At 39.0% G+C, this 22,883-nt stretch overlaps 3 protein-coding genes across 3 annotated transcripts; all 3 read right to left on the reverse strand.

The window, feature by feature from the left end:
• Positions 1-100: 100 nt before the first annotated feature.
• Positions 101-2,386, reverse strand: LOC6503019 (vanin-like protein 1). Its single transcript, XM_001963358.4, has 4 exons — positions 2,256-2,386; positions 1,486-2,125; positions 532-1,261; positions 101-474 (listed from the first exon to the last, which is right to left on the reverse strand). Exons 1-4 carry the CDS (start codon positions 2,322-2,324, stop codon positions 246-248), a joined length of 1,668 nt encoding a protein of 555 aa, XP_001963394.1. The 5' UTR covers positions 2,325-2,386; the 3' UTR covers positions 101-245.
• A 1,019-nt stretch (positions 2,387-3,405) lies between these two features.
• Positions 3,406-5,399, reverse strand: LOC6503018 (vanin-like protein 1). Its single transcript, XM_001963359.3, has 4 exons — positions 5,303-5,399; positions 4,617-5,244; positions 3,846-4,563; positions 3,406-3,788 (listed from the first exon to the last, which is right to left on the reverse strand). Exons 1-4 carry the CDS (start codon positions 5,372-5,374, stop codon positions 3,572-3,574), a joined length of 1,635 nt encoding a protein of 544 aa, XP_001963395.1. The 5' UTR covers positions 5,375-5,399; the 3' UTR covers positions 3,406-3,571.
• Positions 5,400-20,605: 15,206 nt separating this feature from the next.
• Positions 20,606-22,583, reverse strand: LOC6503017 (vanin-like protein 1). Its single transcript, XM_001963360.4, has 2 exons — positions 22,432-22,583; positions 20,606-22,297 (listed from the first exon to the last, which is right to left on the reverse strand). The coding sequence occupies exons 1-2, from the start codon at positions 22,489-22,491 to the stop codon at positions 20,675-20,677; spliced, it is 1,683 nt and encodes a 560-aa protein (XP_001963396.1). The 5' UTR covers positions 22,492-22,583; the 3' UTR covers positions 20,606-20,674.
• Between the last annotated feature and the right edge of the window lie 300 nt (positions 22,584-22,883).

The raw sequence follows: 22,883 nt of genomic DNA on the forward strand, positions 1-22,883 counted from the left end.
TCGGCTGATCGGTAATCAGTGTCTCGCCGCATTTGGATTTTCTTGTGGAATTTTTTTGCCTTTTTAATCAGATTCCCCAGAGTGAGGCATACTTTTAGGCTTCAATCTTAATTAGTTAGTATATTTACAAAAAAAATTATATGATGGGCGTTAAATACATGAAGAATAATTAAATACTCGTAGTGCCTCAAAAATAACTTCAGAACTCATTTTATAAAAACAATTCTTGTGCTGAGGGATGTGGGTTAGTTCCTCGACCAAGTCAGGGCCAGGATAGCCACGGATATGATAAGTCCACTCCCAAGGACCTCGCTTCGAGTGGCACTACTCCTGTAGCCGCAGGACACTTGCTCCTCCTCGTTGCCTACTCCATAAGTGCACTCGTTGTCGTAGTAATTTCCATAAACCGCAAAGGTGAGCAGGTTGCTCACCTCCTGGGAGTCCTTCAGGGCGAATCTCACCTCGTGCTGGTAGCTGAGGATCAAAGAACTACATATAGTACCTTGAATTGGGATAATCCCGACTACTAACCTCTCCTCTGAGGCCTTCTCCTGGGACCACTCGAACTGGCTGGGCTCTAGGGGCATCAGGTTGTCCAGAAGCGACTGAGGAATCAACAGGAACTCCCGAGACTCCGGGTAGGTGACTCCGATCTCCAGGCGGGTGAAGGCCACCTGTGGCTCTTGCAACTCCCCGGAGATGGGCAGCAACTGGCCACAGTCGTCTATCGTAGGACCCGAGCAGGTGAACAGTCCACAGTTCCTGATGTAATTGGCGTCCACCCGCTGCTCGTTCCGCCAGCCGTCGTAAGTGCCAAGTCGGTAGCTGTAGTAGCTGGAGCTATCTCCAGTCCCTTCCAGGAACCGCCACGAGATGTTGAAGTGACAACAGAAGCTGCCCTGGCAGAGAGTCCTGCTGAGGTTTCCGGGCTTCCCGCTGCCAAGCTCCAGGACCTCCGTCTCATAGTTCTCCAGGTAGTCGCGCTTCATGAAATAGCTGGAAGTGGTGGCCACCTGCCGGGATGTGCTCCCCCCCAGATCCCTCTTCATCCGCTTCTGGAGGGACCTGCTCTTCGCAAACTTGGGCACCTGAGCCACATAGATAGTCCGCTCGCCGGAGTCCTGCCTCATCACACTGGTCAGAGTGCCATTGCGTCCGTGGTAGATGCCGGAGCCACTGTTTCCGATGGAAGGACGACTAGCTCCGGCCGCCAGGAGGTTAACGTTGTTGCTGTAAGCCCAGCCCTGCTGGATCTGGACGGCTGAAATGAGAGTTCACTAAGTATTTAATAATAATCCCCAAGATTATAAATCCCTAAGGGGACTTGAGCTGTTCGCTGGGACTAATCGGTTCGAGGCACTTCATCTGGAGAGCGTGCGAGACATTCAATTAGCAATCGCCCGCCCCGATAAGCGCCAAGCGTGTCAACGAACTCCCCCAGCCCTTGCCCGGCTTATCGGCTACGGCTACGGCTACGGAACTCACCCGTCAGGAAGGGCAGCTGGGAGAACCACATGGCCGGGAAGACGAAGTCCGTGATACCCTGCTCGGCGGCCAGTTGGTGGGCCGGCGTGTAGAAGAGGATGTCGAAGCAGATGAAGTGACCGAAGGTTACCCCAAAGTCCGTCTCGAAGGTGATCAGCTCCGGCTGGTAGGTACTGTTCTTGGGCTCACCGTACAGGTGGACCTTGCGGTAACGAGACACAACCACTCCCTGGCGATCGAAGACCGCGTTAGTGTTGTAGACATTGAGGCCATTGGAGGCACAGGGCCTGGTGTCCTCCGGAACATCCTCGCACTTCTGCTTCTCCGTGAGATTGATGACCACGTACTTGCTGGCGTTCCGGGCGGCACACGAAATGGTGACCAGGAACTCCTCAAAGTAAGTGGCATTGGGATCGCTCAGACAGGGATTAACCTGCTCGTCGGGATGTGGGACAAATGTGGAAGTGCTCTCGCCGTTGAGAGTGCTCTCCGGGAAGACTATGATGTCCGTGGCAGTGGCGTTCTCCGAATTAATGATCTTCGCATAGGCGGCGGCGTTGTCTGCGGTGGGCGAGAGACTGATCGCCTGGCGAAATTCCACCACGCCGGCCGTATAGTAGTCCGCCTCGGCCAGAGCCGCCTAAAAATAGACCGTAGAACGTGTAGAGTGCTTATCAGACTAATCAATAGCTAATTGCCGATTAACGCGTATTATCACGATCGTGGTTGGACAATCTATAAGTAGCGGAAAGCCCCCGTTCCCCACCCACCTGCTGACTCATGTCCGGCAACAGGCAAAATAAAATGAGAAGCTTCCACCAAGAAGCGAATTCCGCCATGTCCAGACCGTGTCCACTAACCAAGCAAGTCTGCTGATGTCAAATGACTTGAGTGAGTCTCTGGAGGCGTGCTGCTTTTATAGGAACCCCATGAAAAGAGTTGCTTTGGCCGGGAACCGGTTAATCTTATCTCCATAGAGAAAACAAGTTGCAAATTTCTGTCTGGATTTAGTTCACTTTAGTGATGCCTAAGATCACAAAAAAAGCTAAAAGTGTATGAGGTCTAGACTGTTGTTTAATATTAAAAAATAGGTGACCCCGATAGGCAAGTATTTGAAAGACTTGGAGTTACTTAGAGTCTAAGACTAAAAAGGCTAAAAGTAAATAAGACTCAAGTTACGTTTTAAAAATTAATTTTAAATAATTATTCATTGGTGACCCCTACTATCACTTAGTGGTGACCCCGATAAGTTACTAACTTTACAAACTAAAGGGTATCCCTTCGCTTCAGGGATGCTAAATAGAGTTCTGAAAAAAAAGCCAACAATAATTGATGAAATGTTTCAAATACCTTTGAATATTTACTAAGCAGTCACCCCATAATTATTACCTATAATCCCAAAAGTTTCCCCAACCTTTGCCCCAAGTTTCAATTTCTTAAGCTTCCCCCCACATTAAAAATTCAAAGAAAATTAAAATTTTATATTTTAAAGGCTTAAAAATCATCACTAACTGAATCGCTCCATTCTTTGTGAGCTATTCTGGTTGGGTTATTCTTGGAGTCATGTTAGCGGACCGTGAGCATGATTTGTGAATTGGCCCGATATTGTACATTGGACTGGTTGTTTTGACCCAACTATTTTTTGTCAGGTCCCCTTATCGCTACGCTCCAGACTATCCAAGTCCGAATTTCTCTGCTGTTCTCTGCACTCGAAAATAAATCAATTAATTTCTCTCAATTCTGTCTCCAAGTGCTCGTGTTCCTCCATCTCGATATCTTTATTACAAAACGTGTCCAATACTTTTTTGAGAAACCAAACGATTGACATTCCTTATACTTTTATCGTTTTATCTTTTATGTCTTTATTTTCTGTAGGCATTTTTTAGATAAGATGGTTTACTGTTTCATAGAAGCTTATCTTTCAACTTATGAAGCTATCAAAAATCGTATAGCTGCAATTGACAGCTATCTTTTTTTCGACTGTAGTGATTATCTGCCATACACTTGTTAACAAAACTGTAGAGTTCTTCCAATTAAAAGTATATACTTTTCACATTTATGATAGAGCTTAAAGGCAGTGCTCTCCTCAAGCTAGTGCCAGGATAACCAAGAGTGTGATCAGCCCACTCCCGATGACATCCCTTCGACTGGCACTACTCTTGTAGCCGCAGGACTCTTGCTCTTCTTCGCTGCCAACTCCGTAAGTACACTCGTTGTCGTAGTAATTTCCATAAACCGTAAAGCTGAGAAGGTTGCTCACCTCCTGGGAGTCCTTCAGGGTGAATCTCACCTCGTGTTGGTAGCTAAGGATCGAAGAACTATATATAGTATCTGGAATATGGATAATCCTGACTACTTACCTCTCCTCCGAGGCCTTCTCCTGGGACCACTCGAACTGGCTTGGCTCTAGGGGCAGAAGGTCATCCAATAAAGACTGAGGAAACAGCAGAAACTCCCGAGACTCCGGAAAGGTGACCCCGATCTCCAAATGGGTGAAGGCTATCTGGGACTCCCCGGAGTTAGCAATTAGCTGTCCACAATCCTCTATTCCTGGCCCAGAGCAGCTGAACAATCCACAATTTCTGATGTAGTTGACTTCCACCTCATCCCTTTTCGGCAAACCATCGAAGGCTCCAATCCGATAGCTGTAGAAGCTGGCATTGTCGTCGGTCCTCTCCAGGAATCGCCATGAGATGTTGAAGCGACAGCAGAAGCTGCCCTGACAAAGAGTCCTGCTGAGATTCCCGGGGGCAGTACCGTCTCCGAACTCAATCACTTCCGTTTCGTAGTCCTCTAGTTGGTCTCTCGTCAAGGTTATCCTGGAATTGGTGGCCACCTGCCTGGGTGTACTCCTCCTGGCCCTCTTCTCAATGCCTCCACCACTGCTGGAGTACTTTGGAACCTGAGCCACGTAGATCGTCCGCTCGCCAGAGTCCTGTCGCATCACACTGACCAAGGTGCCATCCCTTCCATGGTAAATACCCGACCCAGTGCTTCCGTCTGGGGTGGGAAGACTGGCTCCGGCGGCCAGAAGGTTCACGTCATTGCTATAAGCCCATCCCTGCTGGATCTGAACAGCTAAGGGTTAAAAAGTCATTAAAAAAGTCAACTAATTAAGGCATTTTTCTCACCTGTATGGAACGGCAATTGGGAGAACCACATAGTTGGGTAAACAAAGTCCTTGATGCCTTGTTCCCGGATGAGCTGGTGAGCCGGGCTATAGAAGAGGATGTCGTAGCAAATGAAATGCCCAAAGATGACCCCGAAGTCCGTCTCGAAGGTTATCAGCTCCGGCAGGTATGTGGTGTTTTTCTCCTCAACCCAAAGATGAATCTTCCGGTAACGAGACACCACCACTCCCTGGCGATCGAAGACAGCGTTGGTGTTGTAGACATTGAGGCCATTGGAGGCACAGGGCCTGGTGTCCTCCGGAACATCCTCGCACTTCTGCTTCTCCGTGAGATTGATGACCACGTACTTGTTGGCATTCCGAGCGGCACACGAAATGGTGACCAGGAACTCCTCAAAGTAAGTGGCATTGGGATCGCTCAGACAGGGATTCACCAGCTCCTTGGGATCTGGGACGAATGTCGTGGAACTGTGGTCGTTGAGAGTACTTTCCGGAAAGACAATAATGTCCGTAGAACTGGCATTCTCAGAATTAATTATATCCACATAGGCGGCTACGTTTTCGGACAAGGAAGACGTCAGAAACTCCACCACTCCAGCTGTATAGTAGTCTTCTTCCTTCAGGGAAGCCTATAAAATTTATAAATTTAACTATTATGTCTGGCTTATAAAAGATAGATATACTAACCTGTTTACTTAAATCAGGCCATAGTCCAAAAATTAGGCAAAGAAATACTAGGCCTCTAGAAATATCCAACATCTTCTCTCAAAGTCCCTTTCTTAAAAGAGTTCTTCCAAAAATGTCATGTTCTTTATATACAGAATTCAGTCCAAATCAAATCTTTCCACAAACTTTACTTTATGAAATTTTATAACCCTCTATTAGTGAGAATTGTTAACAAAAATCAGACTTTGATTTATCTTTATTTCTATGATTTTATGTTTTTTGTGTTTATGGCCATCGGCTTGTATTGAACTTTTTGTGATTATTAGAGGGAGTTTTCTTAGAGTTATATCTTCTATATTTTTTTGGATATATTTTTTTTAGATTTTTCTTAAAGAAATAATATTTTCATGTTATTAAATATCATATTTATTTTAAAGATTTCTTCTTATTTTATTAACGAAAAAAAAAACATTTTTTTATCTAAACTTATCTTTATAAAGCACTTCCAAAAAACATAACTATAATATGTTCTTTATATACATTATTGCAGATATTTTAATGAATAGTCTTAACGAGTTTATAAACTTTTGTGTATTAAATTCATATTTCTTTTAAAAATATGTTTTTAATTTTTATCTTATATTTTAAAATGCTAATTTCCTTAAAAAAAATGTCATTAAAGTATGAGGTAATCTAGGTATAATAAACCTTTTTTTTATCTAAAATTTAAGAACATCTTTTAAAGCACTATTCTCATTTAATTTACTGATTTTTTATAGAAAGTAAGTAATTTATTTACTAAAGAATGAAACCCCTGATTTCTCCCCAATCAAATAACCAAAAAGTGTCTCCTCCGCCACTTGACTGGGCTTTTGTCTTTATTTTGTAAACTTTTAGGATTTGGGAGAGCTAATCCCCTCCGCACATGCATTTACAGGACAGATCTAAAGGACTCAAAGTCCTTCCAGCTAAGCATCTTCAGCCAAATGCAACATAAATTCAAGTGTTACCCCCTAAAGTGTGTGTGTGTGTGTGTGTGTGTGTGCCACATGCCACCCCTTCGCTAACAAAGTCCGTGCCACTCCACTCGGCAATCCTTTCCGCTCCGCTATGCGCCTCTTTATTTTTTTTTCTTAAGCTCTCTCCCTCGCATCCTGCGAGTCCTTGCCCAAGCAAATTGATTTGCGGCAAGGAAGAGCTAAAAAAAGTTGCAAATGCTTGAAGGGGGAGGCGGCTTAAAAAACAAAAACAAAAAAAAGCAAAGTGGGGGGAAAAAAAAAAAATTAAAAAATAATGTTTGAAAATTTCTTGGTCATATATTTTAAATACGAAAATTTACCCAAGGGAGTCGAACCGTGCTCACACACACACACAACCAAGCCGCACAAACACACACTTGCCACAAGGCTCACACACACATACGCAAGCCTGTTACCTGCTCATTTTATGCGCAAAAAGAAACGAACGGTAAAACACGTTAAAAGCTAAGACGGGGTCCCAACAACAACAACAACAACAGTATCAGCATCAATGGGGGGGAGTACAAAGAACAGGAGGGGAGAAAAAAAAAGGAAAGAAAAGAGAAAACTCAAAAAGTAGGAAGCTAAAAATCATATTTTTCATTAGGAAGTTTTTATACCCTTTTTTTAATAATTTAGAGATAATTAAGGGATTTCTTATTAATATTTAGATTACTAATTAATTTTTTTATTTTTATTAATCTTAATTTAATTTATTAATAATATAGTTAGGAGCTATTTAGGATCTTAGGTTAGAATACTGTTATATTATCATATATCTTAGACTATATATCTGTAAGATATATATTTCTTCTGTATTTTCTCAATAAGTTTACCTTTAAAACGCTTTCCTTTTTATTGCATTTAAGTCCTAAATTAATTAATTATTATAAAAAAATAAGTTATCATATAAAAATTGAAATTAAATCAAATAAAAGAGCTCCAAAAACCCTATAATGAAAAAAGTACTAGGTATTATTGTTATTTATTAAAATAAAAGGAAATTCAAAGTTTAAAAAGTAAATCCTTTTAAATACACTTATATCAACTACAAAGTTATTGCTTAAAAATATAATTCTAAAATTAAAAATATAATTCTAAAATTAAAAAATAATTAAAATAAAATATATTAACACTCACACTCCATAGTTAATAAATAAGTTAATAAGCCCGATTGAAAAGTTAGATAATCTGACCAAGGAAGGTGAAATGACGGCAGCTTCATTTAGTTTTTGGCCTGCCTAAGACCTGCCCCACATATGCATACTCATATATAAACAATATATATATATACATATATACATATATACATATTTATGTATATGTGTGGGTGTAGAGGTGTGTAGGTGTGCAGGTGTACGGTTGTGTGTGTGTGGCATTCGTTGCTACTTATGTTTAAGCTTCGTATTTAAGCTTTTTGCACGATTTCCTCTAACAAATGGATTTTCACTTGTTGCCCAGCCAGACGAACGAAGCCATCACAAAAATGCACTGAAAGAAAAGTAATATTTAAAAAAAAATTAAATAAAATTAGCAAGATAAGTGAAGAGTTTCCAAAGAAGAACTTCAAGTCTTTCAATAAAAGTAAAAAGAAATGTTAGAATTAGATTTTGTTTAAAATTTTCAAAAAATACTAGAATGATGCTAGTATTTTCCTGCCAGTGTGCCCCGTTTCTGTGTGTGGCCTTGTTGTCAGCCTTGTTGTTTTCTTCTTATTTTTTTTTGTAGATCTCCCCACATGGACTTGAGGTCCTTCCTGGACTCCTTTTCCTGCAACTCCTGGCTCGTTTGCCTTGGCTAACAAATAATTTAATTTCTTGGGTCGTCTTTTATACGTATTTTTATACATATTTCCTCATTTTTTTTCTAGCCATTTTGCTCCATCCGGTTGGGGTCTTTTTTTTCCTTTTGCTTTTGGGGATAATCGAAGCAAAGTTTCCATCCATTTATCGATGACTAAATGGGAATGGTCTCTCAATCATTGATTAGTCAGGCCATGAAACCATATAGAGTGGTTTTATTTTTTTTTTTTTGAGCTTAGGACCTTGGACCCGGGACTCCGAACCCCCTACCTCGAGTTGCGAGTTCCGGAGATTTTTGTCTGGTTGATTAATTGGAATTTGGTTGGGCCTTGAGCCTGGCAATTTGTTAGAAAACCACTCACACGCATGCAAACTAAAAAGTATTATTAATGATGCCAGCAAAGGGGGCGGCATTTTGCAGTCTCTTAGCCTGCATTTGACATCACTCATACGACGCGTTGTCTGAGATTTATGCCGGGCCCCCGAGAGTTTCGCATCAAAATCAACAGTGTTCCGGCTGTGTTCTGGTACTCTCTGGTCTCTGGTTACTGGTATTCCAGACAAGGCTCCTCACCAGGCTGATTAATAACAATCGCTTAAGTCGGCCGCAAAAAAGTACATATATGGTATGATACTATGTATATACAAATATGTATATAAAATACCAAAAAAGGAGTGATAAATTATGTAAAACATGAGCAAAATGAGGCGCCTTTTGGCTTTTCATCAACTGTGTTTACATATCCTGATTTAAACACATTTTTTCAAAGGATTTAAGGAGGTTTTTTTAGGGATTTTGTTAAAGAAAATACGTTTTATTCTAAAAGTATCCGGAATCGTATAGCTCCGGTATTTTATAGCATTCTTTACCGGTTAATGGCACATGTTTTTGATTAAAACTATTTATTTCCTAAGGAGGAATACATTTTTAAGTTAAAATAAACCTTTTAAAACTAAAAACTATTAAAATCCTAGCAAATCCCTGAGTTTTACCCCAGTAACTTCATCAAAACTGATGTAATCTTGTTCTTTTTAACTGGAATGCCCAAGGAATTTGTCAAGTTAAGCCCAGAGTTTAGTGTTATTGAGTTGTTATGTTAATCCTTCGTATTGGGTAACTGTCACTAGGTCCTTATCCCTCCCACCACCCCTCGCCTGCCGCCTGCCGCTTGCCGCCTCTCCTCACCTGACCTCCCCCCCTCTTTGCCCGCCGTCGCAATCCTGTTGAGAATTCACATGGACGAGTTCATAGTCCACTTTTCCTGGCCATGTCAGGTCTCTGATTTATAGTCGTGTATGTGGCACGACCTCCCCGCCCATCCCCTGGCCACGCCTCCTTTTTCCGCCCCCTGCGGCTGGCGGCGGTCCACCTGGCTCGGTTTAATAGCCTTAAACGCGTCGGCTAATAAGTTTTCCCAGCTGAGAAGTTGCACTGCAACTTTTGTTTGCTAATTTTAAATATTTATTTTTAAAAAATGAATGTGTCCTCCTCCTCGATTCTCACTAGATATACTTAAATTAAAAATACCAAAATATAAAAAATATTCTCTTCGCCTTTCTTGGAGATTCCTAAGATACATAAATAGATGAATGGAAGTAATGGAAATGGAGTAGTATTATAAAATACAATATCATAATATAATAGAAAGAAGTATACTTATACTAAAATACAAAAGTAAAGTATTAATACTAAAGTATAGTATAATAAACCGAAGTAAACTCCCTTCTCCTAGCTTCTCATGGATGGTAGTTAACCAATAGATAACTTATAGTATAAGTTAGTAACCAAAACTATTAAAATATTCAAATTATAATAAGTAGACTCTTAACTCTAAGGTTCTGGTATACTAAATATACCAGAATAAATTTAATAAATAGAATACTTAACATTAAGATTCTCATTAGGAGTACCTAACTTAAATTGTTTAAAGACATGAGCTGTTTTACTCTCCTTTCATTGGATTTGCTTAAACACAAATAATTAAAAATACATAAAAATATATACCAAAAATACTAAAGACAAATTATAAAAACAACAGCGCCCTTCTCCGCGCTTCTCATAAGTGGTACCTAGTAAATAGAATGTAAGTTAAATTTTAAAAAATATAGGGTATTCTTATATAATTATACTTAATAAAAACAAAAAACTAAATTTCAAAAAAGAGAACATACTTAAAAGTTAGTAAAAGATATAGTTAGAGATATGTAAAAGTTAAAATACCAAACGCCAATAGTACTCTTCTCACTGCTTCTCATAAGAAGAATAAGTAAAACTAATACTTTTTATATTGTAATAATCTGACCTTTAAATTGAACTCTCTTAATTTATTTATAATTAATTTTTTTTCAGTGCAAATGAGCTGACCATATCAGCCGCACTGCTCGCACTCGTTAAGCCAATGACTTGGCGTTTGGCTTTTGCTCTTTGAGATTTATTGACATATAAATTTAATGCCGTCCAGCCGCCACACCACACACAGTACTGTACAGTGTACACCACCCACCGCCCCCTCACTCCTCACCCCTCTGGTGGCACAACAAAGTTAGGGGGCCAGTTGATTGAATGCGCTTTACTGCCTGGATTTCCGTTAGTAAATTGAAAAAGCTGAGAAAAACTGGGACTTGTACGCAAAAAAATGAAAAGAAAAAAAAAAAGAAAATGAAAATCAACTTAAAACGAAAGTGAATCCGTTTACAAGGACAGGTGTGTCCTTTATGGGAATATATTCTATTTTAGGATTAGAGATTTTTGATTCAATTTGTGATAATTGGAAAGGAAGGAGAACCAATCGTTGGCAACATAGAAAATAAATAGACTTCATGTTGGAAGGGATCATTGTCCAATTTCCTAGTTGTTAGATTTTTTGATTAAACAAAAATCAGGCATAGATAGGAATGGCATGGAATCAAATCTATAACCTTTCACCTTTCGTTTCCAATTCAGACAAAAGCCAAAGAATAATAAGATAGTTCCATGTGACTTTTCAATAGACAGAATCAAGCGCCATTAGTTTGAGTGATGTCATGGAATGGCATTGAATGGTTTTTGGAGGTGTCTTCCGTGGAATTGAATGCCAGGTAAGCCGTTGCAAGAAGGTGACATCCAAAGGATGCCAGACCCATAAGTCAAGCCGCACTAGCAGTAGCAGTAGCAGGATCACAAGGACACGGAGCCCGACTTCAAATTCAATTCAATTTTCTCCTATTTTTTATTTTTTTTTTGCTGTCATGAAACGGCGCCAATGTCGCCACATTTTTTTCCCACAACCAGAGATGCCATTGTGAAGGTAATTTTTTCACTATTTTATTGTTAAGAATGATATATATTTTTTTACATATTTTTAAGCCATTAAAACAGGCTTTAAAATTAAGTTAAAAGTCAGACAAAAGGCTCACTTTTTATAGAAAGAAATTAAACATATTTAAGAGCTAAAATAAATAAATAAATTATATGATTCTTTTTATTTTAATTTTCTTTATTATTTTATATATTTTTTGTAAAAATTTTCCCTTCATTCCATCGTCCATAGTTAGTTTCCTTTTTTAATTATACCATTTAAGCTCTAGTAACCTTTAATTATAAACACTATTTAGCGGCAGCTCCAATTGCCGCAATTTGAGGCAACTATCGAGGCCCTCCTCTGCCTGCCACTGCTGCCCCCCTCGATACTGCACCACTCTGCACTTGCATGGTTCTTAGCCGGATTTTCCTCGCTTTTTCCAACATTTTCCACCACCGTCTGGCCGGGCTGTCTGGCTGTCTGGCGAGGTTCAATGCAGTTCAGTAAATATTATGCTAAATTGAGATAATTTGTTGGCTCAAATACACACACACACACACCCCCAGACACCAGAACACCCGAACACCAACACACACACTCTTACAAAGTAATCCTTGCTAGGTTGTGTGAAGCGTGTCGCCATTTTGGCTCCTGGCGTGTCCTTGCCTGAAATGGATTTGCATGTAAATTTGTTTTGCGCCTTATAGTCACAAATTTTTTGCTCGATTTTGCACATTCTCTAGATTTCTATCGTAATTGGCGGCTGCTTATGGGCAATCCCTGGGACAGGGGGGGCAGGTGGACAGGATAACAGGGGGAGGGGGTGGCGGGTGAGGAGAAAGTTGGGTGAAAGTTGCTGAAAAGTTGGTAAGGAAACAGGTTATTTTCCGTCTGCTTTTTTTCGGCGGAAGTTTACTTTTCGATTTTGGTAACTTATCTAGTTTAGTTTTCGGTTTATATGTTTTCTTTTAAAAAAATGCATAATTAGAAGGTTTTTTAATTTAATATTTTATATAAATACCTTAAATATTATATAATTTTTTTATTAATAACAAACTTAAAGTCTAAAATAACTTTTACTCCTTTGAAAACCAAAACCCTATTCTTTGTTATTTATTTTTCATTAAACATTCGTGATTCATTGGTGCAAAATATTTTATAAAAATATTTTTATTATTTTTAATACTTAAAAATATTTGTTAATCTAAGAATAATTATATAAAAACAAAGTTTACAAGGAATTCGTTTCAAATCTTCTCTAGAACTTGTACACAAAGTCCCCAATAACATATAGACTTCACTTTGATGAATAAAACCAATTATTTGTTGTTTACTTTTAATTAAACTTTATGCATTATTTTCAACTTTTTTTAATTTTATCAAGTATTGCCATTTATTGTATTATTTTCTAATCAAAATAACTTTTAATTAGTTTTTGAAATGCATCGTGTTCGCTTGGCAACAGAAATGTTTAAAGAAGTGTTTTGTTTGTTTTGTGGCACTTACTTGAAGGTATTTGGCATGGAACTTTTATTAAATATTATCCTGCCCATCCTATCCTTAGTCCTTGCCACTCCCGTTCAGTGTCCTTTATGTTTATGGTAAATATATGTCGGCGAAACGATTCCCCGGCACAAGTATTTCATGCACTTTACTCTCTGGGCTTATTTATGGCATACTTTCGAAACAGTTTTCCCTTTTTTGGTGGCCAGAACCGGAGAGGAGGAAAAGAGAGGGCCAGAGGAAAGAAACATGGCCAGAAGGACTCTCGGACTCGGTTTGCATCTCATCCTCCCAAGAGGACGAGGAGTCAGTGACCCAAACCTCAGACCGAAAGGAATCCCCCAATCATAATAAATTGTACGCTGAAAGACAAGTCGTGTGTGTAAAATAGTCATTAAAAAAGGACCAAAAGGACTAGGAGAGGACCTGAAAAGAGGACATAGGCCAGTGGCAGCTCCAGTGCCAGGACACACTGTCACAATGCAATTAATTGTTTTGTTTATCGTTTTATCGGACAGTTTACGCTTGATTTGGTCCAATATAGCAGAGACTGCACGGAAATTCCTTTAGGTCCTGCTCCTGCCGCTGGGCCATTACTTGGTCCTAGTTCTAGGATACTGGGCAACAAGCATTCTGGGGATTCTGGCCAGTGTGTGTAATGGAGTGTGTGTTTTTTTGGGCATTCCGGAAAGCCCAGTCCGTGATGACACGTCTTTCAGCATTCCATCCTTGTAAACTTGCTCGGAACAAGGGTTCATTTTACGGCCAACGAAGCAAAGGACATGTTTTGTTTTATTTTCCTTTGTTTTTGGGGGAAATAATAGAGTTTATTTAGGAGTACTTTCATAAGAAAATTTCTATCTATTTTGCATTAAAATTATTTTTTTAGTCATAGTATAGTAATAATTTGTTATTACTATTATTAATTTAATTTTTTATAATAAAGATTCTTGTATATCTTTTATTATTTTTCGAAAACCACCAAGATTTATTAGTCTTATATTATATTATATTATATAACAGATATTGGTAGATATATCAGATATTTATTACAGAAAGACAATGCATGCATACCCGGTACTTACAGTGTTTAAAAATATATAATTTTTATTATAGGATTTGTATTATACGAATATTTTCTTACTTTTAATAATAAAGATATAAGATATATTATTTTACCAAGACTTATTACCATTATATTATACAAAATTTATTATACAACAGATATTTATAACAGAAAAATAATGCTTTCTTAGTTACAGTCTTTAAAAATATGTAATTTAATAAAAAAAATGTGTTTTAATATTTCTAATAAAAACAAAATATCAGTTATTAATTAGTTTTTAATTAAAGAAATATATACACAATACTTATGGTGAATAAAAGCTTATATATTTTTAGTTTATACTATTTTCTTATTATAAATAAAATACTAATATTTATTATTTTTTCGACAAATCTCTGATCTTTTGGTCTTTGGTCTGGAGCCTGTGTCCCACTTACTCTCATCTGATTAGAGCCAGAGCCTTTGCAGAGACCTTGATACTTGGTAGTTGTCCTTTTAGCCCTTTGCCGACGACCTCGGAACGATGTCTCATTTTTGGAATTTTCCATTTCAGTTTCATGGAGCAAAAGCGAGCCAGTATCCAGTATCAGTGGCAGTGGCAGTGCTGCTACTGTCTGCATATTTGCATATTTTCATTTCGGGGGGCCATGGGGGGGCCGACCGACCCACCGACCACACAGGACATCAGGATGCCGAAATGAGGATAATAATGCGAGCCATTACACATGCCAAAAAGCAGGCGTATGCTGCAAGGATACTGGCGAGGAACAGGATGGAACGAGTCCATATAATGCGCTTTTCGAAACTAATATGAAAATAATGTGGGTTGATTCTGAAGAGGGTGGCGAGTGGGTAGCTGGGTGGTTGGGTGGTTGGGTGGTTTGGGTGGTTGGTGTACTTCCATTCCACTAGCAAGGACATAGCTGCACTGTGTGAGTGAGCGAGTGAGTGTGTGTATATATCCTTCGAAGGACACTCTAGCCACTGTCGCGCATAAATATAGAACAATAAAGTAATAACCGATGATAGTTCCAAATCGATGGCTCAATCGACTTATTTTTGCTTTCCACACAAGGTAACTATAATTCGGAGCTGTAGATAATTAAGATTGAAAAAGGATAATTTCAGAAAATCAATAAATTAAGTAGGATAAATGGATTAAGAATCAAGAGCAAGCTTTGGCTAAAAATTAAAATTAAAATATAATAAATAAAATATTTTTTCTTTCAGTCTTTTTTTTTGTAAATATATTCCCTAATATGCCAATAATTATTTAAGATTTTGTTTTTTTATTTTAAAATATTTATAATATTTATTTATATTTTCCAAAAACAAAAATAAAACCCAAAAAATCCCCTGAAATATCCTATCAATAGCTTCACTCTCGTTTTGAAAAGAAGCATTGTGGCGTGGAGTCTTGTGGCATAAACCGATTAGATGCACCATCTGCCCACCATCATCCCCCCCACCATGCCCCGCCACCTGTCGTGGAGTCCTGTTGCATGCAACAGGAAATGAAATATAAACGCTGTGCGTGCAATCGTGTGTAAATTCTGGCAATGGCATTATTATTATAATAACGCTCTGACTTTCGCCACGTTTTCCCATTTTTCCTCATTTTTTTTGTAGTCCTTGCTGGCAGGATAGCTGGATAGCTGGATTGGTGGGTGGGTGGAGCGTGTATCCCTGGAGCGAATGAATTGAAAATGGAAAATTGTTTAACATCATCAACACGTACCGTTGACGTGTGGAAAATGCTGAAAATTATCACTGACACTGAATGGAATTTATATGTTTATCTCTCTATATATTTATGTATTTTATTCCCCCCCCCCCCCCCAACAAGTTGCGGAAAATGGAAAATGGACAATGATAATGATTTTCAATTGAATTATCCGAGTTGTTGGCCAACTTTTCGTTTTCAATCTATTTAAGCTCAATAATGATTTTTTTATTTGTTTTAATTACATTTTTTGTTTATCCTTTTTTTTTTGTTTTTTTAAGCTATAATAGATATTGAATGTTGATGCAAAATATTGCAACATTTGCGGTTTTTTGTGAAAATTTATTTTTCATTTTGTTGACCGTTGCCTGTTGCTTTTTATTGGATTATTGTAGAAAATAATCAGAGCCTCTTGATTTTAATGGCACATAAAAAAAAAACTATAGAGTTTTAATTAATTAAAAATATAACATTTTTTTAGGAGATATTACTTCGAAAATAGTTCCTTCTCGGCTTTTACTATAAATTCTTTTAAGAAAATATAATATTTTTAATTTTATTTAATTAATTTTAATTGTTTCTGTTAATTTTTTTTGTGGAAAATAATTTGTATCCTTTTAGTTTCTGTCGAACCACATACATATATCTGATTTCAGAGCCTGTTGCTTATAACTTATTTTCCCCTAGGCCAATTTTTTTGGCCATTTCGGAGAGCTGTTGTTAATATTGTTACCTGTAGTACCTGTGTTACCTGTTGGCTTGTATTACCAGTTTGACTTCATTTAGTTTTGCATAAAAAACGCGTTAAAGACACACGCGGTCAGCGGCTGGCATCGTTAGCTTTTTCACCTTTTCCTTGAAAATCTTGCGGCCCAACAACAAGAAACACATAAAAAATGGCATATTGTTGAAATTATATACACACCCACACACACACTTACGTGCCACATTAAAAAAAAAAAAAAGAAGTCAGAACGGCAAAGGAAATGAAGAAAAACTTGATTTATTTTTATGTGCTCAGCGATGCGGCAAGAAAAATAAAGTGGGTGGGCTGTTTTTTTCTTTTTTTTTTTTGGAGGGGTGGGTGGTGGGGGACAGGACCTGTATTCCATTCATACAAATGCTACGTGCGTAATGACCAGGCCAACACACACACACACACACATCTACACTCTCTTGAAGTTAAAGAAGTTTCACGTTGCGTATACGTAATCAAATTTTTTCTTATTTGTATTTTTCTTTTTTTCTGCTAAATTATACATCTCCTTCCATACATATATGTACTAAAATATATTCACAAAATATAGGTATATGTATGTAAAGCTATATATATGTACAAAAAAACGGGCCTGCGTGGACAAGTGGCCAAAAAACTGAGGCCCAAAATCAATGGCAAGCCGATAACAAAAGGAGTTCCATCACCAAGACGAAGGAGTCTCTTTTTACTGGCTTTGGCTGTTAAAATAATCTATATATATTTATCAAAAAATAAAAGAAATATATACCTATTAAAAAAAAAAATGAAAATATTTAGGGGAGGACTAATATAGAACTAATAAAAACTTTTCTTTTAATCATTTATTTATTTATCTAGACTTGAAAGTGTTTAGACTACAGATACAAATTCTTAAAAAAATTTTAATAAATTTCAATTTAAATTAGTAAATTCCTAAAACAATTTGAAAAAAAATAAAGCAAATTATACTATAAATCTAAACCGCTTCTGTCTAATGCACTTGCATTATAAAATAGTATTATATTATTCTTATAAACACTACTCTATATGTCTATATATTTTTGTTATCTATGCTTTTCTTTAAAAATTTAATGAATGTATTAAAATCGAATATGAGTATTATCTTTACCTGGAAACTGCATCTTAGTCTTTAAAAGCTTATTTTTGTATTTTTTAATAATAAATCATACATAATATGATATAACATGAAATTTGACCACAATTCTCCACCAGTTCTAGCCTAAATATTGCTAAAAGTATTTCTAAAAATCTTTTATTTATTAGAAATTGTAAATTAAAATAAGTTTAAATAATCAAAAGAAATGATATTTATTTTATATTATTAAAAATGTATGCCTTTTTTTAAGAAATTGTGTTTTTCTCAGTTCTAACTAAGAGAAACAACCCCAGTTTTTATTGAAATTTTCCTTTAGCCTGGCGTTCTCCCTGGAAAATAACAAAACACAGCAAATATTTGGCCAAATCTGTAAACAATTAGAGAATTGCAAGAGAATTGCAAAGAGGAATTGTGGCCAGTAAGGGCGCCAGGGAGGGCTCTTGGCCAGGTTTACAACACATTTTAATAAAGTCAAAAAGGCACCGAGCGGCGGGCGACGGGCGACGGGCGCCCCAAACGACAAAATAGCCGCAGGGTTAATACGGGCACTGCCCGGAGAAATGGAAAGAGACAGGACATGGCAGTCACACGTCTGCTGAGTGTGTGTGAGAAAGAGATGGTGATGAAAGGGAAAGTCGAGGGTGTTCCAATCGAGGGTGTATGTGTGCCAGGTGAGCCCGAGGGGGAACATAATAAAAATATGAAAATCAAGTGAAATCATTTCCATTCAAATTCAAATGGCAAACCGGAACAGGAGAACAGGCAGCAAGCAGCAAGGGCGGTGGCAGGGGCGTGGCAGGAGTAAGGAAGTGGCACGGGGGGTGGCAAGGTGCTGTGGCAGCTGAAAACTGATATTCAATTCAATCAGTTCTGCCCCAGACCTCGGGGAAGTGACTGAAACTGAACTGTTCGAAAAATGTTATTAAATAATTTCTTTAAAAAAATATTGTATATATTTATATAAAAAAATTAAACAAATAAAATTTTATGCTAAGAAATACCCTATTGCTCTACCCTCTTCCTCTATCTCTCTCTCAAAACGAAATCCATTGCATACTTTTAGGCACTAATTGTTCTTTTTTTTCGTTAAACTATTTAAATAAAAACATGTATAACTTGTTTAAAAATATTCCTTTTCCAACAAAACTTTTTTTTTAAATATTAAAGAAAATATGTAAAATTTCTCTTTGTGTACTTTCAAGTTGAAGGGGGAAAAAAGGAAGAGAAAACTCAATTCTGAGAAGGAGAATGGCACCGACTTCTGAATGTGGTTAGGTCCTTAATACTGGGTATACGTGCAATGGCTGGAACTGATTCTGATTGAGAATCCGTCCAGGCGTCGATTGATGACAAGGACATGCCGTAGCCATGCCGTAGCCCTTGCCGTTGCCAGAGTCGTGCCACAAAAAATCCGGTCAGAAGGTACTATACTTCCTCTCCCTATATATGCCTATACATTTTATTGGGAAACTGCGGCGAGACTTTGGCCTTCACCTGCACTTCACCACCTGTTTATATACCCAACCACCCGCCCACTACCGCCCATGCCTGCTCCCCTCTTCATATCCTTACCCCCCCCCCCCCACCCTGTCTAGATCCTGACAAGTTTGCGCCTCCATTCACTTTAACAATAAATTTCAGCAAATAAATCAAAATGTAACAGAAGCCGTGTGGAATTTTCAAGTGGCAGGTGCCCCCAAAAAATCACCCACCACCCACTCACCTCTCCCTCACAGCTAACATGCTGGCTAAGGGCTAAAAGTTTTTGATTTTTTTTCCTAAAAAGCAAAAAAAAAACAATATTATTTATCAAGGCCTGGAAATGGGAGAAAAAAGAAGGGCAAAATATTCCAAACGAGGCTGTATATTTATTCATTGTTTAGGGACTATGGATTTTAGACTCTCAGATTTTTAAATTTTTATCAAAACCAACAATAGTATCTTAAATAAAAATATTAATTTATATAGTTTATTTTTTGGTTGGAACTTTAAAAGAATTATTAAAACACAAATATCTAAGCGGCCTCTATTTTAGTTCTTGATTAGTAAAAACCCGATCCAATATTTATTTTTAATATAAAAAACACACAAGTATTTATTTAAAAAAAATATATAATAGATAACATTAAACTTTAATTATTTCCTTAAATAAAATCTTTGGAACAATTACAAGAAAGCTATAGAAATATTTAAAGAAAATAAAAAAAACTTTCCAAATTATAGTTGGAAAACTTAATTTTTGTTATTAATTTTAAACTTTTGAATATTAAGAGCGAAAGCCCTGAATATCATGTTTTTAATTAATGAAACTTTAACTAGTTAATTTTTTATTTTTCACCCCCAACTGGACACTGGCAAAAGTTGCTTTTCAAGGACATCTATTCCGTCTTTTTTTAAGCTTGAACTTTTTTGTTTCCTTCTTTTATTTTTCTTATTACAAAAAAAAATCAAGGATCAAGGATGAGGTGGAGGTGGAGGGGCGGTGGGTTGGTGGCAAGCAAATGATGTTAAATCGCACGGAAAGTCACAGCGTGAATCCTGTCCAGCTGCAGGAGATGCTGCGGCGGTCGCTTCATCTTTGGAGTCGCTGCCTCATTGTCATTGCCACCGAGTCTGCCGAGCCAAAAAAAAAAAACAGGACACCCCCCTGATGGACCACCCATCACCCAACCACCCAACCACCCTTCTCCTCCTCGTCCTCGTCCTTGGCTCATTATAAACGGCGGCCACTGTTGCATGGGCAGCGACGCCGTCAGCGCTACCTGTTGGAAATGCAAACAACGCACCGCGACGCTGGCAGCGTCCTTCCAATCCCGCCCCACTGCGCCGACGCTGGAAGCAACTCTCCACAAGGTCGCTTGGAGTGGGCGTGTGGGTGGTTGATGGCTGATGGCAAGTGGCAAGTGGCATGTGGCATGTGGCATGTGGCATGTGGCATTTGCCAGTTGGCGGCCTTCTAACCGTCGATTCATTCAAAAATTCACCTGGAGACTACAATTTTCCAACAAAATGTCAAAAATCGTATCCTTTTGAATTTGGCGCCAAAATTAATTTTATTTTAAGAAAATTAATAAAACTATTCAAAAAAAATATTATTATTTATAAAGTTTGCTGAAAAAAATATACATTTTTAAAAATTATCTTTTTTAAAATTGAAAAATTAGACTTATTAGAACCAAAAGTGAAGTGAGTGATTTCCAGACCATAGATGGCGCCCCTGAGGTCGGGGTCGGCACAACAGCGCCCTCTGTTGTTGGTTGCATGTGATCCAAGTTGTGGGTACTGGGCAGGTCCGTGTAGTAATTGGCCCAAATGGCAAACGTCAGCAGGTCGTTTTGCGGCCGAATCAGATCCAAGCTGATCCGGGTTTCCTTGTCCGGATTTTTTGCAGCCGGAGCCGGCGACTCCGACCAATCGAACTTGGAGACGGCGATGGGCTTGAAGCTGCCATCCAGAGTGCTGGGCATGATGAGGCGACGACCGCGCGGAGCAGCCGGGAAACTGGCGTTGATCTTGATCTCCGCAAAGTAATGTTTATTGGCGACTTGGCCGCCGGATGCCGGAAATATGGAGCCACAGCTGAGGAGACTAGCGTTCGTGCAGGCAATAATGGCACAGACCGCCTGCTCGGAACGATCCACACGGATAACGGTCGTCTCATCGCCCGAATAGGCGGCGATACGATAGCGATAGGTCAAGAGGTCAGCCGTAATGTCGCCCGGAGTCAGAGCCCTCTTCGCCGAGAAATCACAACAGAAAGTGCCGTGACACAGGCGTTGTGACACCTCCAGGAAGTCCGGCTCCAAAAGAACGGTCTCGAAAATATCAACATTATAGTCCCGATAGGTGTCCACTCCGGTCAGCCGTGGAGTGATCAGTCGGGGGGTGAATAGCTCCTCCACCTGGTCGCCCAGTTGCTGGACTCGATCCTTCTTGGGGACACGGGCTTTCAGCAATCGTGTCGTCGGCTGGGCGAAGATCTCCGCCTGCAGGCGTCCCAATCGTCCGGCATAGATACCGGATCCGGTTGTCTTGCCCGCCGGATCACTGGCATCCGCCGCCAGGAGATTGACGTTGTTCCCGAAGGACCAACCCTCCTGCAACTGGAGGGCCGTGAGGAAGGGCAGCTCCGAGAACCAATACGTCGGATAGATAATATCCGTGATATTGAGATCCCTCACCAGGACCATGGCCGGTTCGTAGAAGAGCATATCGAAGCAAATGAAGTGACCGAAGGTCACACCGAAATCCGTAGCGAATGTGGAAACATCCGGCTGGCGGAGCACAGACCTGGAATTGTATTCGTGGCGCCACAAATGGGTCTTCCGGTAGCGAGATATCACTCTGCCACTCCGATCGAAGACCACATTTGTGTTGAAGAAACGGATACCCTGAGCCGGACACGGATCATAGGTATTCGATCCACTGCCATTGGCGCAAATCTCCTTTTCAATTAAGTTGATCACCACGTAGATGCCGGTGGCCCGAGCGGCGCAGGACATCTCGATCAGCAGGAGATCGTAGTCCGTTTGGTAGCAGGGCGTCACGTTCTGGCCACCGTGTGGCACAAAAGAGGCAGTCTCCTTGTAGTTGGTCACATGCTCCGGGAATACAATGATATCCAAGTCCTTGGCCTCATCCGAGGCAATAATCCTTTGGAATTCGGTCGAGATGTAGGTGGTACGATCCCTGGGGGATGTGATACTAGCCGGTGCCCCCATATGCTCCACAACTCCGGCGTAATATGTAGCATCACTGGGCTGAGAGCGCTGGATGGGAAAAGAATAGAGTTCTTTTAATATCAAAATTAAATACTATGGCGGGTTCTACTAGTCGTATACGTGATATGTTGTAGAATATTAAGTATACGCCTAGTAAGCGTATACTTGAGGGGAAAATCTACCTGATGCGATTGGCCCAAAAACGCAATAAGCAAAAGGACAAGAACTTTGATAGCCATCATGGCCTAAACGTGGCCAAAATCTAACTGCCATCCCGTAACGATTTTGGCCAACCACGAAGACAAAAAGCGACCAAAAATATTCGGAGAATAACAATTCAAACCGAAATAGCATTCATAAAGACGGATGAGTTTATGGGACACTGGCGTTGCCAATAAATTAGGCATTTGACAGATTAGAAGGCGGCTGATCTCTGTTATCACTCCGCTGATCATAAACCACATTTATCAAGGTGGCCTTTATGACATTCAAAATGCTTGTATGCACTCCTCTAGGGTTCAGTGAAATTAAATTCACGGAAGATAATTATTCATTAATGGGGTCTCGTTAGTTTTATTTATTTACAGATATTTCACAATTATTTATATTTCATTATTTAACAAAATATTAAGAC

Source organism: Drosophila ananassae, chromosome XL (genome assembly GCF_017639315.1).
Source record: "Drosophila ananassae strain 14024-0371.13 chromosome XL, ASM1763931v2, whole genome shotgun sequence".
NCBI classification, from domain to species: domain Eukaryota; kingdom Metazoa; phylum Arthropoda; class Insecta; order Diptera; family Drosophilidae; genus Drosophila; species Drosophila ananassae.